The 16,517-nt window shown below is 45.6% G+C and overlaps 1 protein-coding gene across 2 annotated transcripts in view; it reads left to right on the forward strand.

Annotated features, from left to right (window-relative positions):
• aux (cyclin-G-associated kinase) overlaps positions 1-16,517 on the forward strand; it is a 57,367-nt gene that overhangs the window by 16,232 nt on the left and 24,618 nt on the right. For both annotated transcript variants that reach the window (XM_037432247.2, XM_075875338.1), the window contains exons 8-13: positions 705-840; positions 6,507-6,701; positions 7,059-7,254; positions 9,430-9,482; positions 10,439-10,710; positions 12,123-12,256. In XM_037432247.2, coding sequence (XP_037288144.2) covers positions 705-840; positions 6,507-6,701; positions 7,059-7,254; positions 9,430-9,482; positions 10,439-10,710; positions 12,123-12,256 — 986 coding nt within the window. The remainder of the gene's footprint in view (positions 1-704; positions 841-6,506; positions 6,702-7,058; positions 7,255-9,429; positions 9,483-10,438; positions 10,711-12,122; positions 12,257-16,517) is intronic.

Consider the following 16,517-nt stretch of genomic DNA (forward strand, 5'->3'; position numbering starts at 1 on the left):
GGACAGCCGATCATGTTCGTTCTGTAGCTGTACCACGCTGCGTAACCCAGACCCCGCAGTAGTTTCGAAATGTATATTGGAGTCACCACCGGGTGCTATCGGACAGTTCTGCAAGAGTGACAGAATCTTTTTTGCGCTTTGGCAAAAAGAAATGGCTTGGCGGTGGTCACCTTAGGCAGCATTTCCTGTGGCACTGAACTTATTCCTTTGTTGGCGGTGATGGCGCGTGTCAGGAGATGCAAATTTGTTGCGGGTGGTTAATGCGAAGTACGCTTAGTGCGTAGTTAGGCCGACGAACCTGGCAGGTGCATATTAACGTAGTTTCACTGAAGGTACAGCGCATTTACTCTAACAATAGACAATATCGCGAGGTGCTAGGGAGCTACTCTCAAACTGTTGAAACCAGTTTTTGTTCAGTGTACTGCACCTGTTATAGAGAAACAGAATGGTTATCAAGGAATGAGAAAAACTCAGTCGAGGTAGGCAGGAAGTTGGATGGAGCAACGATATTGAGAACTTGGTGAGGATGAAATTAAATTGGCTCTCACAATATGGGGTAAACAGGAGATCATTGGTAGAGAGAGGCCTTTGTTGTGCAGTGGACAAAAACAGGATGAGAATGTTGACGACTGTACCTTTTGCTAATGAAAGGTGTTCGTGTTTGTTGACATGCTCTCATTGCGTGCGTGCCATCATCGACACAGGCTCTGGGGTGCGTCTTGTTCCTCCTGTGCTTTCGCGAGCACCCGTTCCCGGACTCGTCCAAGCTCCGCATCCTCAACGCCAACTACAGCATTCCCCCTGGGAACACGAGCTTCGACATCCTCCACGATCTCATACGTGAGTGCTCGCAAACCCTTTCGCACTCTTCTGTGACTTTTTAAAAGCTTCCTTTAGTGACACTTACGCAGCATCGACGTCATTGTGACGCACTTCTAACCTTGTATTTTGGCAGCTCTTGGAGCTGCCAGCTAGGCAGCAGCATTCAGCTGTCAGCTGTCGCATACCATAGGCTGTTACTGTGTGCGTACAGAGTTGTCACAGTTGTCTTTTATACTTTCAGCATTCTCCTGCATCATGTGTTGGTCACGGCATCTTGTGGTTGAGTCTTTATGTTTTACTGCCGTTGCTACGTTTTTTTCCCGCAGCCTTGTTCCTCAGCTGCAGTTTATAGTGCTGTCGCAGAGTGCGTGCGAGTTTATAGGGCATTGTGCTTTCGCTTTTGTTTGTTAATTTTTCACGTCACTACTTTGTGTCCTTGTGTTCTCTTTTTTTTGCTTCTCTTCAAGTGTCAGTGCCCGTCTGTCACATGCTGAGTGCCATCGGAACTACTCTTCAACAATTCTGTGCAGCATTCCCAAAGCTGTAGCGGCTTTTAGTTGAAAGGTGCTGGATGGGACTGCAGCATTTCTTGGCTTCTCATACAAACTTTTTTCTCAATCATCTTTATCCCAGCTTCCTCCCTTTGATGGGTGGCTACTTTTTTTAACTTCTCGTACCAGTTCATTCAAGCATGAGATGGGACGGAATACCTGCATGTGACTGAATGCCTCAACCTTTGCGCTGGTTTGTCTCCAGGTCGGTGCTCACAGTAATGCACGGAAAAAGTGGAAACGAAGCCTTACGGCTGGTTGTAGGGGTGCCTCTGTCGCACTTCCGGCCTTTCTCAACTTTTACCGTTGCCGCCTTTTGGCTGCAAGTGGTTTTTGTCATTGGCTACTGGCAAGCAGTCGTGTGCGGGAGACGTGTGTCGTGCCGTGCGGTGTGTTCTTGGCCTCCCTTCTTCTGCAGTGCCCGGTCTTGTAAAAAAATCTCTGCCTACGCATCCTCATGATCAATAGGATTCTCGAAGAAATTGCTAGCATGCTGCCGTGGTGCTCGTGCTGTGCCGGTTGGAGCCTTGCCGAAGGCTTTCCTGTAAGGGCCTGTAAGGTTATGTCAGGTGGGATGTTAATTTTTTTTTTTTTTGTAAGGCACTAACAGCTTGGCCGTAGAGTCATCAGTTATCATTATCAGTTATCAGCTGTTGTAAATATATCCTTCAGTTACTTATGACTGCTGGTTGCATTCTTTGTGTATAACTGTCAGTGGGATCTGTTTGATACAGTTCATTTAATCCACCAAGTACAAGTGGAGTTACGGTGATTTGTCAAATGCTTTTTTTGGTGCTCTCTCTCCTTTCGTGCTAGCGAGTGTGCTATCGGTGAGAAGCTGCTTTTCTATGTAGCACTCCTGCGTTCCTGTGTAGCACCGCCACGGATCGAATGGCATTCGTTGCTCTGAATGACATTTGAACCTAATGACATTAACACCTCCAGCGTGACAGGGGTATATGTTGCTTGCATGTTATGACATTGAGCACTTTTTTTTATTTCTTTTAACGTGTGGCTAACTTGCAATGTGGGCGTGAGCAAGTGTGCGTTCAGACGCGAAGCAGCCTCTTGCGGGGACCATAGTAACTACACAGCTTAGCGATGCTCCATTTAGCCAATGGCCGTGAATTTTCGAATATGGCGTGGTAATTTGAGTATATGGCATCATTTGTAGAAAGAAGGGGGAGTAATTTGCAGCGGACATTGAAAATTTATTGTGAATTTCAGACCGTGTGCTGCGCAATAATGTTTGGCTATCATGTGCTCAGGAGCCTTGATGGCCGATCAACAGCCTTTTCTAACCGTGCTGGAAGAGTGTTGCGGGGCCCCTCTAACCTTCCACTTCGACTAGCATTGATTTTCGCTCCATTGAAACTGTAGCTTGCATGAGATGACTAAAGTAAGAAAGTTTGTTTCATTATGTTTGCTCCAAAGAGCATTTCGGATTGATGTCTCTTGGGAACAGTTTTTCTTCATTTGGCATTTTATTCCGCAACCTCAGCACTGCACATATACAGATGAGTGTGGGGTATATTAGGTTGGCCTTACTGTTGCACTCTTGCTACGAAATTGTAAATTCCCTGCTGCGTGTACAGCAATGATTTGACACGTGCGTTGACAAGAGCCTTGAGTGCAGATTGGTTGGCCTTACTGTTGCACTCTTGCTACGAAGTTGTAAATTCCCTGCTGCATGTACAGCAATGATTTGACATGTGCGTTGACGGGAGCCTTGAGTGCAGATTGGCAGTGTTTTCCATGTACAGATAGTCATACAGAGGCCATATGGGCGTTGCAACTCTTTTCCAAGTAATCGTTGAATGGTATCATTAAAGGAGCTCATTTTCTCGTGAATCAACTGCCGCAGATATTTTTAGAATCTTTCAAGCACGAGCTGAGTTACCGGAATCTGTCGCACACATCAAGTGCTTTCGCTCGCCTTTTGTGCCAGTGAGTGCACTGGAAATTACGGAGGGGCAATGAGAATAGGGCAAGATCATGTGTCCCTTCGCCAGCTCGCATCATGACCTTGAGCACTTTTTTCTTCATCAAACAGACGGCTTCCTTTCGGTCAGCTCGCATCATGACCTTGAGCACTTTTCTCTTCATCGAACAGACTGCTTCCTTTCAGTGTGAGCGCGAGTTCATGGCCGCATTTCACGGTGACCGCTATGTAGCTAGTGATGCTGAAATTGGCCAATGGTCGTGGGCTTTGTGTTTTTGGCATGACCATGTGTGTTATGTGGCGTCTATTGTCGACAGAACAGGGAGCAATTTCTAGCTGACTTGCAGACTAAATTGCAAATTCTGAACCATGAACCGTGAACTGCTCTATAGCACGTGGCATAGGTGTTCTCAGGATTCTAGACCACCCATCGACAGTGTTTTCTGACCATGCTGAAAAAGTGTTGCAGGGCCCCGTTTAGAGGAACAGATGTTCTCTGCGAGCACAGTCTAATGCTTCTACATTTCCAGGTACTGTATGGCTTCGATTTGGGCTTGCCGACATGGCGTTCTTCAATTCACTCCTCTGTGCGTTTGCACAAAAAATACAGGGCACATGTATGTCTTGGTGGTGTTCTATGTAAAGAGGTAGGGTGTATTAAATAGGTGGTAGCCTTACCTATGTCTGGCATATCAGGGAGCTTAGTTCTTTGAACTGTACGAGGCTTCACTGTGGATGATATCTCTATATTTATTGAGTACTTCAGTATAGGAGCTCTTCGAAATTTGAAAGAACAGCTTTTTTTATATAGAAGAACATGTCTTAGTGCGTCTTGGTGAGCCCCAATTTTTGATGGACAGCCAATTGCTGGCTGCATTTTTGTGGCCGGTCTGCCTCGGTGCTACACTGGTTACTGTGCTCGGCAGCTGACTAAAGGTCGCAGTTTCAATCTCGGTCGCAGTGATTGCATTTTGATAATGACATGCCTCGGCATTGTATTGAAAGAAGGGCAGTCGTTCGAGTGGCCTGTTCCTTTGTTAGATGCAGCCAATGAAACCAGCAGACAGTTACCGTGTAGGCCAAGAAGATCGTGCGGGAGTAGGGCGGGGGACTCCATTCTAGCTCCTTTTAATTGTAGTCCAATGATATGGACCTAAAATGAAAGGAATAAAAGTGAAAAAAAAAAAATCACTCTTGCCATTGGTGGAATCTGAATCCACAACCTTTAAATTCAGAACCCATAAACGCCAGTCTTCAAACCTAATTACATATTAGAAGAATCTGTTTAGATCCCACCAGCAGAACAGGCAATTTTTTGTTCACTTTATTTTCTTCAATTTAAGGCAAATGATTACACTATAGTTAAAGAGACCCTGAAACACTTTCTCAAGTAACCATGGAATGGATTTACTAAAAGGGCTCATTGCCTCTCGAATTCAACGCAGCGAAAATTGAAAAAATCTGTCCCTTATGAGCAGAGATTTGTCACATGCTGCAATCGCATTTTCTCTTCTCTGGTACTGACGAAAGTGCTGAAAGCTAAGTAGGCAGGGATGGTAGGGGCGAAGAAAATACGTCGCGCACGCGTCGGGACCTTGAGCACTTTTTTTTTTTTTTTGAATAAACAGATGTTTCAGTGTGATCGGGCGCGTACGCGTGGACAAGTTGCGGCCACCCGTGGCGATTCCTGTAACGGCCGAGCATGTTTGAATCGGCCAATGGCAGATAGAAGGCTTTTTATGAGGGACTTTTGAGCATCTTCTGTCATTTGTCGAGAGAAGAGAAAGCAATTTTTAGATGATTTTGATAACTTATTGTGAATTCCACGCCAGCTGCTGCACTACAATATTTGGCTTGCGTGTTCTCGGGAGCCTTTACTACCGATCGGCAGCATTTTCTGACCATGCTCAAAAAGTGTTGCAGGGCTCTTTTGAAAAACAAAACATAATGTCCGCCATGATTTTTTTTTAGTTGTTGGTTGGCTTGATTAGCTTTGTCATAGTTGTACAGTCGAATCTCATTATTTCGAACATGCTTAATTCGAACTTCCCGTTAATTCGAACTTGCGATGAAATGCCGTCAAAGCTATGTGTATTCCAATGGGCGAAAATGCTCGGTAATTTGAACGGCCAATCACTTACGATGGTTAATTCGAACATACTGCGCTCCAAAAATGCTCTCAGCACCCTGCCCAATCCCGCCGTGGCACCTGCGACACCTCAACGCTGCCCGCGAAGGAAATGAAAAGGAAAGAAAAGGCTGCGTTGGAATGTTTGCTCTATCTCAAATGCCGATCTGCGACGCGCCCGTGTTACGTTTCTCCCTTTTCAGTCCCTGCCACGTAAAGACCCTCCTTCTTCCAACGCTGCGCGCGAAGAGAGAGAGGAAAAAAAAGAAAGCCATCGCTGTGTTGAATGATTGTGTGGTTGAAGGAAAGGAAAAAGGCACTATTTTCTGCAGCCCTTGTCCCTTGCGGGAGCACAGGTCTGCGCCTTGAGAGGGGGTGTCTTTGACGTGCCAGTGCCACGCTTTTCCCTTTCCCTTCCCTGCCACGTAATCCTCCTACTTTCAACGACACGCGCGAAGAGAGCAAAAAAAAAAAAAAAAAAAAAGCTGCCGTGGAGTGCTGGTTTTCTCTGAAATTCTCTCCGCGTGGAGACGCTCCTCATTTCTCGTCACATGCTGGCCATGCTGCGGCTGCGTAGCGGAGAGCAAGAGGCTCTGCTACGCAGCAGTCATTGTTATCGTCGTCTTTAGAAAGTGTAGGCGCTGGACATTCTCGCGCGCAACTTCTCTTGCCAGGAGGATGCTGAAGCCGAAGTAGAAATGCTTTGCAAGCTGCTTGCAAAATTGATCGACTCGCTGCAAGGCAAACATGTGCAGACGCGCATCACCGATTACTTCAATTAATAACAGATGTCCTGTGATTTGTGAATAAATGTAAGTCTTCTAAAACTTCCCCCTCGTGTGTTAGCTCAATGCACATGCGCCACTGCATGGAGAGCGCTCCGTTTATCTAGCTTTCATTAATTCAAACTTCTTTTAATTCGAACAAATTTTGGGGCCCCTTCGAGTTCGAATTATGTCATGAAATTGTTGCTCAAAACCCGAGAAATTGATTAATTTGTTTTGTGGTCTACTGTATCTATGCACATGCTCTTTCGTGAACATCACTTGTGCTGTGCCTGCAGGGGGCATGCTTCAGGTGAACCCAACATCACGGCCCACGATCATCGACGTGGCTGAGCGACTGCAGGAGATGGGCGAGGCCAAGAACGTGCAGCTGGAGAACTCGCCAGGGCTGCGCGGATCCAGCCCGGTGACGGGAGGCCTATCCCAGGGCGACACCAGTGCAGCTATACACAGCGTGGCCAACTCGACTTCCAGTGAGTGGCATGCCTTTTTGCTTAGTGCTGGCTGGATATTGGCTAAGTGGTCACTAACGTTAGCTTGTGTTGGCCCATGTAGAGCTATCGACTGTTGTAACAGCAGTATTGTGTTCATTATGTCCCAATCCATTGAGGCTCTCATATTGCCACGTGCTCTCGGTTATCTTTGTTTTTGATGCGCGCCAAATGGGGTGGTGGAACCCGACTGAGTCATCTTTCTCTATGTTATTTGTCACTTTCTTCCTTGGCTCTACATAGTAACACTTGGCACTGCCACCCCTACTTGCCCACCCTTGCAGTTTATCATGGTTTTAGTGGCTTACCACGACCTCTATTTTGCTTTGCTGTTCACAGCACCGCCCAGTCGGCCACCTCCACCGAGCCTCAACGTCCACGGGAACACGACGCCTTCCGCAGCTGCTCCTCCTCCCTCGGCAGCTGAAGGAGGCTGGGGCAGCGCAGGCCTCTTGACGTCGCTGCGTGGCGGCGCTGGTAGCCTGCTCAAGCGTCTCGGCGACACCTCCACCAAGGTCATGCACATGGCCCAACAGTGAGTGATGCACAATGCGTCCGTTCCAGTTTCTGTAACATGTACAAGTCTGGTTTTTTACTTAAGCCAGAGTGCCTCGATACACGCGTCCCCGCTAAGAGTGGTGTCACCCTTTGAAAGAACAGGTGCCACCTCTGCGGCCTTGGCCGCAGCGTGGCCGCCATTTTGATTCCTCCGCCTACGCACTTGTGTGTGTTCACTGCGCCCGGATAATTGTGCCGGCGCTTGTTTTTCTCCAGTTTAATGCGCATGCTACCATCACCATGGCAGGTGTCGGGTGGCTGCAGGGCACTAATCATTCCAGAAACTGTGGAAGCTGTATCGTTCTCCAAGAGAACATAAAAGAGGGCGTTTTCAACAGCGAAAATCAAACGTGATAGGTGGCATCCAACGAACAGATAATCCATTCGCAGCTTAAGTTTCTAGCCAGTATTTCGACAGGACATGCATGCATAACTTACGCCGGCATCAACTTAGCGTAAGAAACGGATACGCTGACGGCTGTACGCTTGATTGTCATGTGCATGAATTGCGTATTTTAGTCCGTAAACATTCTTTGCTGCTCTTGGTTAGTCTTGTGTCCGCCTTTCATTTTTGCTTTCACTATCTGTGATGTCAATTGTATAATGAAATATACATTATACGTGTTTCTCTGTAGGTAATACCCGTCTAGTTTTCTCAGTCATAATTTGCGGAAATTTACATATTGGAACTACCGGAACATGAATTCTCGCAAATTACGATTATGAGAGACGTGGTGGAAATTTTGTGAACAGGTGTTGTTATGTAACATGCACCTAAGTTTAAGAACTCCGGAATTTAATCTCTGTCGTAGGGGGGTTACTGTGGCCAGAATTCGATTCCCGACCTTTTGAGTGCCATAACCACTATGACGCCACGCAGGTTCTTTCTTTCTACATTCCTTTCCTTGGTTTAGGTACGCCCTCTTTGCTGGTATGATGCCCCTTGTAAAAATGCGTGCAGTTCACTTTTTTTTTTCACTGTTTATGTACTTCAAGTTTTGTTTTCGTCCAAGCTGTCACAAATCGTTGCAAAATTTTTTTTTTCATTATTTGCTACCAGTGCGTAGCGACTAGTGGCAGTCCTCAGTGAACTATGCCTTAGAGCGAATCATTTCTACATGCTGCTCTCAGTGCTGCAATAATGTGCAAAATAAATTATTTTTACACTAGATATTTATAATGGGAAAGGCAGGCATTTACACACACACTCACACACAGTCGTTAAACTCTTTGACGATGCTTTACAATTAATTTTGTATCAATTATCTAATTGAAATGTGGTGTTTAACGTCCCAAAACCACCATATTATTATGCGAGGCGCCGTAGTGGAGGGCTCCGGAAATTTCCACCACCTGGGGTTCTTTAACGTGCACCCCAATACGCGCACACAAGCCTACAGCATTTTCGTCTTCATCGAAAATGCAGCTGCAGCAGCCGCTATTCGATCCTGCGACCTTCGGGTCAGCAGCAGAGTACCTTAGCCCCCAGACCACCGCAGCGGGGCTAGATGGCTGGACGTAGTATCTGTAGAAAATCGCGTGTAGTAAATCAAGCCGCCACAGCTGGGATTCGATCCCGCGACCTGCAGGTCAGCAGCCGAGTACCTTAGCCATTAGACCATCATGGCGGGGCATTTTTCTTTATTAATACTATAAGCAATGAAGAATCATACAGAAGTGCGAATGCAAACTGTACTCGCGAAGCATCTATACAAATAAGAGGCGTGAAGACAAAACTGAGCACCACTTTGTAGAGTGGACACGCTATGTAGGTAAAAAAAAATACAAGAAAATAGGTGAAGTTGTGCGATGAGTAGATTGTGCAGAAACAGTTAATACAATAAGAAAGACGTCTGCCTCGATGGCATAGTGATCATGGTGCTCGATTGCTAACGCAAGGCTCGTGGTTTCGATCTCAGCCGCGGAGGTCGCATTCTGATTAAGGTAAAACACCTTAGGCTTGTCTAGTGGCTCAGCTTAAGTGAAAAAAAAAAAAAAAACAAACAAAAAAAAAACAGATAGCCAAATTTGCCAGAAACCTACAGTGAGGCATGGTCTACATTATCTGTTCATTTCATTAGGTTGTGTCTAAAAAAAGTTGCGAGCCTTTGATTGATTTTCCTTTTTTGCGATATTTGTTTTACTCTTTCAGGACAATGGGCAAGGCTGACTTGGATTTCAACTACATCACAAGTAGAATTGCAGGTGAGTATTTGATTACTTGTGATGACCTTTCCTATACGATGTTCACTGTTACCTTTAGAATGTCCCTTTCTCAACAAATCTTTCCCAGTTGCCTCATCTCTCGATTGCATGACCTGTCCCAATGCCACTTTTTTCAGTAAACGTTCTGGTAAACATATTTTCCTGCAATTTTTTCACTTAGTTGAAAAATAAGTCAATCGAGCAGTCATTCATCCAGTTGATTTTCATTTTCTCTGAGTGTTATTAATTAACCATCATCATTTGGATTCTCCTCCCTTGGCAACCGTTTTCCTGCTCGTTATCTTATCTTAGTAAATTGCATCACTTGGACCCTCTTTTCAGTAAGACGCTTCGGATAACATGTAATTTAAGTACGATATCTTCACCTAATTGCGAACCACCAAACTGTCAGTCAGACTACAGTCTTTAAGCAAAGCTTCTGTGAGTTGCAGATTACGGTGGTGATGGCATATTTAGCAAAAAACCGGTGCTGATGAGTGTACAGAAGTGCAGGTGTACGCAAATAGGGCCTCGAGGGTGAGACATGTGTATTTTTGTGCACCATTTTCCAACAACTGATGCTCTCTTGATCGTAGGTTTTTTGGGGATCAGCCGTTTCTGATATGGCAATCTGATCTTTAAATAGGTTACTTGCCATGCTATGTTCCTGCATTTCATTGTCGCTTTTCACTGTTACATTTAATTTTCACGCGTTACTATTGTTGTTGCCTGTAGCAACAAAAGTGGTGTGATGCTAAGCCTGTGTGTAAAGGGCCAATTCTTGGCTTGGAGGAAGGAAAAAGTTTAGAGGGAGCATGGTGCAAGGTGATAGAGAGAATGAAAGAAAAATAGGTCAGACACTCACATACCAAGCTTCGCTTGCTCCCATTTTCCCTATCGGGAAAAGGGCTCCTCACATTTTGTTGTCCCTTTCTTTTTATCGCGATGGCGGGCAGTTATGTCGTATCCCGCGGAAGGGCTGGAGTCTGCATATCGCAACCACGTGGAGGACGTGCGAACGTTGCTGGACGCCCGACACCGCGGCCACTATGCCATCTACAACGTGTCGGGCCGTGCCTATTCGTCGGCCAAGTTCGACTGCAAGGTCACCGAGCGGGGTTGGCTGGCCCGGAAGGCCCCGCCCCTGCACACCCTGTTCAACCTATGCCGCTCCATGCTGGCCTACCTGAACCAGGACACCCGCAATGTGTGCGTCGTCCACTGCCTCGTGAGTCGCACGTATATATATTTTTTCATAGTGCAATAGAAAGTATGTGAATAAAACGGGGGGATTGATTGGGGGATGTATCGGGAAATCGATTGGGGACGTGTTTCTTTTGTAAGACACAAGTTAGTGGAATGGATAGACAGTGAAGCCAAGGAAGGTATAGAGGACATTGCTCGTATGTTTTTAATGGTAGTATAATATATGACCTAAATTGAAAGGAACTAAAGTAGATTAAAAACCAATACCTGCTAGCTTGGTCCCAATCTACCTGATGGCCATGGGACTGATCCTGGCTGTGAGGGCCGCAATTTGATGTAGACGAAATGCTGTAGGTCTGTGGGTGTCACGATTTATCTCGGGAGCGCTTGCAAAGGATTCAATCGGGAGAGACTGGGGTGGCCATACAAACACTTTTTATCACCCCTAAAAAATAGAAAGCAAAAAAGAAACACATGCAGACACACAAAATTAACTGAACAACCAAATGTACATTAATCTAACACTCTTTATCACCCCTAAAAAATAGAAAGCAAGACGCACAAAATTAGCTCGGTAACCAAACGTACATATTCAAACCAAAGCCGACTGTAGACCAGTTGATACCCTTCTCTAGCCTTAGCTGCTGCTACCTGTCCAATATGGCGCCTTGGTAATCTAACTACCTTACAGGTCGTCTCGTTGTCGCCTCGACTGCATTCTTGCCGTGTCGACGGTTTCTCGAAACTGTCATTGACGTCCTCTGCAAGTTCCCACAGTCAACGTCGGTTGTTTCCGCCCAACGAACCGCTTGTCTTCATTGCCGGTGTTCCGGTCTTATTTCATCACCTTCGGCCCGCATTGTTAAACCTAACTTGTCAATGGCCTCACTGATGACTCACTCCATTGACTGGTGTGGGCTGCAACCATTCCGGAACGAAGTGGAAGAGCTGTAGTTGCCGCAGGAGCTGCTGTGAAAGGGTGCGGCAAGTCCGAGCAGTCTCACTCAAGTCTTACGGGATTGACAGTTTTCAGAACTGGGCAGCTACTGCTTCTGTCGCTGTGGCGATGCTACCCTTCTTGATCTTCGCAGATTAAAGCTCCACAGCGCAGTGACGGCTCATCCTCTGGGACTTTTCATTACGGCTCTGGTTGCGTGCCACGAGCCTCTGTGTCCAATCTTGAACGTGAATGTGGCGCGTATGCGCACCATCGGGGTCTCGCGCATCGATGTCACATTCCAGTGCTTAGCACCCGCCTCACGCCCTCTTACTCATGACAATGGGCTTAGATTTAAGTGTACTTAGTTAAAAAACATGAAATTTTAAAAATTTTCAGAGCCCTTCATTGCAGTGTCCTCATAATCATATTGTGGCTTCGGGATGTAACACCCCAACAATTGTGTTTGCATTTCCTTTGTGGACCTTTCACTGCAGGATGGCAAGTGTTCATCAGCAGTGTTGGTGTCGGCGTTCCTGGTGTTCTGCCACCTGTTCGACAGCCCCGAAGAAGCCCTGCAGATGTTTGCTGTTCGCCGGTGTCCCGTCACCCTCTGCCCTTCCCAGATAAGGTCAGGCAGTGTTCTGTGCATGGCATACATTTTACGACAAATTGGTTTGGCCTCGGTGAAACCCCCATAGCAGTAATGTACCCAAACCTCGCTTATACGGCACGCTGTTATGCCATCCCTACCTCATACAATGTCAGTGCCATCAAAGCACTCCCCCCCCCCCCCCCCCCCACCCCAAGATATCGTATTTACTCTAACCTAATGCGTGCACAATTTTCGTGGTCTGAACTGGTTTCAGAATAAAAGTACAACTGCATGTAATGATACAGCTTTTTAATATAAACCTGGCATGCCTTTGTGTCAATGAATAGAAGAGACACAAGTGGACTTAGCCATCATAGTAGGAGAATTTACTTTCCTGGCAGTGCATTTTCATTTTTTAGTGTGCTTCATTTGTATGAGCATTGAGGGGCTGTTACATAAACAAGCTTGGCTTAAACAGAGTGTATTCATCAAACTAGTTACCAGTTTATAAAAGCTTTATCTTATTTAGGCCCCTAGAAAGTTTTTGTGGACTATATGTTCAGCCGACGTCCGATTTCTCGGACGCCCGAAATTCCGGACATGCCTGATTTCCTGGACTCATCAGTGGCACCGTCAAGTTATCCATAGAGTCAATGTATTAAAAAGTCTGAAAAAATTCCGGATGTTTATAGCTTTCGCCACCCGATTTTCCGTACTTTTACCGCTAACCGCAGACTTGAAGTCAGTATCGACGCCAGCCATTTTTCCTACCTTCGAAACTGAAAATGCCTCTATAGCTTAGGTCGCATGGTGCTGTGCAGCCTGTGCCCTAACAGCGGTAAAAGCTACGCTGTTTACCTGTGGTCTGGCGTTGGCATGCCTGTAGACTCGTGGAAGGCGCTCACGCAACAGACCCTCCGCGACTGTTTTCGCCATACGAGTTTCATACTGGACATCGAGACAGCCATCGCGCCCGGAGTGGTCAGTGTGTGCGACGAACTTCCACACGCAAACAGACGTTGCCTTCTATGATCTGCTCGTTGTTGGTGTTTTGATTCTAGCTGGCATAACCCTTGTAGGCACGCCGACGCTGACAAAGACCCCGAGCTGTGTGCGGAATTGACGCGAGCACTGACTCTCATCGGCGCACAGCGACAGCATGACGTTAAATGAAATTGAGGGTGACATCATCGCGGGCAAGTGGAAGGTCATGCAAAAGAAACTATGCGACTTTCTTTTTTTGTGTTTACACAAAAGTGTGGTAGTGCCAGCCACATCGGATTTTTTTTCTTTCGGCTCTTTCCAGAGCCACCTAAACGATGCATTCGCTGCAGTGAAAACCCTGCACTACTAGCGAAACCCTCTCCATCAGCGAAAAATACCTATTAAAAAGTGTCTTTTTGCTTGCATTTGTTTTTCTGGGCTGCCCGATTTTCCGGACGTTTTGGCGGTCCCTTGAGGGTCCGGGAAATCGGACCTTGATTGTAGTAGGAGGTCTTCCATTGCACAGCTCATGGTCATAGGCTGTGAGCATCTGATAACGAGGGTTGCAGCTATCTTCAGAATGCTGTTTAACTTTCTCCTGTCCCATGAAATTTAATAAAGTGCGACTCCACCAACAGTGCCTCATTCAAACCACGCAGGTTGCATTTAGCATGAACTAAATCTTCACGAACTTGTAACAATATGCACTCTGTGGTAATTTGTGATGGTGGTGACACTGTATTTCACACCATGGGCAGAAAGCTGTCACTATTATGGTTTCATTTTCACACTAGATGCTAACGTGCAAGCCATTTGACCATTTTTATCGAAAGGAATGTACCTCAGTATTTAAATTCAGTATTTTTAACACTTCACTAAGGACTGTGTTACATCTTCAGTTAAATGCCGGACTGTTGCTTTTAAAATACTGTATTTACTCGCATAATCGTCGCACTTTTTTTTGGCGGAAAACCGATGCAAAGTTGGGGGGTGCGAGAATTACGCGGTGACTTTCCACGAAAACGTACAGTGCGAAAAAGAAAACGAAGTGGCCGCAAATCGGGTTTCTTACACCAGCAACAAACAACAAGCTTTGAGAAGTACCAATTAAGACTTACCTCAGCAATAAAAGCGCAGGTTCTACACAAGGCAAGACCTATTGGAGACACAAAAAGTGCAAGCAAATAGTCGAGAATCAAAATACCATATGCAAAGCTTGTGGGCGTAGCGTTTTTCGCTTAACAGGAGCCCTCAATGATAAGCTTAGAATGCGAGTATTGTGCTGATGGCTATTTAACAGAATCGTCCGCAGTTTCCTTCTAAAGAAATAAGGTTTACCATCAATCCCAGTTTTAAGCACACGGCAGGCGCAATGCTTCTTGGTGGCTTTCAACGGCCATCACCAGTAGCGAGCACAAAAAGCTTAGACCCCGAAGGCCCTACCGGCAGCCCTGTTGCCATTGTTTAGTGCATGATCTATCACTTTCAACTTGAAAGCAGCCATGTAGCTTCGATATTGCCCCATAACCTGCAGACACCTAGCCTATACATTGCAGATTCTATTTACCTAAAGAAAACTGTCGTTTCTTGTTGTATAAAAGCCGATTCCTCCAGCGACTGCGGAAAAATTGATGGTACCAGGATTTACTAGTGTCTATAGCTCTTCTTGCTTGCATTGTACCTTTTCTATCATTGTATATTGTGTACTACTGTATTGTGTCTTGCGTGTACTGTACCTTTAGTCTATCCTCGATTGCGACTGCATTTTTTCCCTTTTTTATTGCATATCTTGTAACACAACCACCCTGTAACGGCCTTCGGCCAACAGTATTGATAAATAAATAAATAACGTGACAAGGTTACCGATACAACATACAAAACATGCCGCAACGCGCACTTGCCACTTTGGCTTGGCTTGGATTGGATTGAGTCTTCGTGCAATAATAGTATGCTTGATGTTTAAGAGATGGTGCCAGACAGCGCACGCTATCATCATCAGTGGCTGGAACGAGCAGACGACATTATTGCGGCAGTTTTCGGGGGTGCGATAATTACTCGAGAAAAAAAAAAAGAAAACGTATTTTTGTTTGGCGATGTGGGAGTGCGAGAATTATGCGAGTGCGAGAATTACGCGAGTAAATACGGTAAGCTAGTCTAAGTTAATATGCATGAAGTAACCTAATATAACCTAATCTTATTTGTTAGAGAAGTGCACATTCACGTCATATGATCATCCGGGCTCTCAGTGTTCATTTTGTTTAGCAGGACTGAGTGTCTCTGCCTGAATATTCAATCTTCAGCTTATGCAATGTCTGGTTTATACAATGGTGTTGTGCGGTTCCTTCTAAATCATATAGTCGAGTTTCTACTATTGTTGGAAGGCTGAGGCGGCAGTGTAGCCACGTGCATATGAGGGGCAATAGCAGCTTGCATTTGTGGGGCAGTGTGGTTTCCTACAAGTTGCCATGGAATCGCTATTGAGCACTCACATTTATGAGGGCCCAGTGCGCTGCACCTCATACGGATTGTGACGGTGTCTACCACGCAGCAGTCTTGCGGAATCTCGTGCAGATTGATGAGACATGCAAAATAGGGAATCCAGATGTGCTTTGTTTCACAGCATGTGGCCTGCAATCCACTTGAGGATGAGGTGGGAAAAAAATGGGAGAGAGAGGAAGGAAAGCTGGAAGGTTAACCGGGTGCGAGTCCTGTTTGCTATCCTTTCCTGGGTGTAAAGGATGAAAACATATTAAGAGAAAGTGAACATATGAGACAAAAATTTGCGGGAGCCTAAGCAAAACTGCTGCATTCTATGCACGTTCGTGTCTTGATAACTTGACTGTACTAGGCGTAGGATCTCGGGCGTATCGCGTTCCGCTGTATACTCGGCGACAACTTTTCGTGACAGCAATGTGGGAGCTACAGAAGCAAAGCGCATGCCTGTTGCCGTGTCAAAAAGAATAGTACTTAAATTTACCCGTGATTTTTTCATTTGCCTTGCTGAAATACTGCTTCATTTTATATGAAACTGAAACATTTGCGAGGAATTGTAGGTAAAATACAGTTATTGTTTTCCTTGCAAGAATGCTTTCCTTTTTTTTTTTCCTAAGACAGCAACACTGTTTCAGTCTACCCTTTTTCAAGGAAAAATGGCATTCCTGATGCCAGTTTGCAGCTTCAATCGCATTTAGTTCTTCGAGAAAAATGTACTCATTAAAGGACACTGAACAATCCAAATGTTGCACCCATTCATAATTTTCACGTATATGTTTGTCTGAATGTGTTATTGATGTGAGCGAGGAAAACCGAAACT

This window comes from Rhipicephalus microplus, chromosome 10 (assembly GCF_043290135.1).
Source record: "Rhipicephalus microplus isolate Deutch F79 chromosome 10, USDA_Rmic, whole genome shotgun sequence".
Lineage (NCBI taxonomy): Eukaryota > Metazoa > Arthropoda > Arachnida > Ixodida > Ixodidae > Rhipicephalus > Rhipicephalus microplus.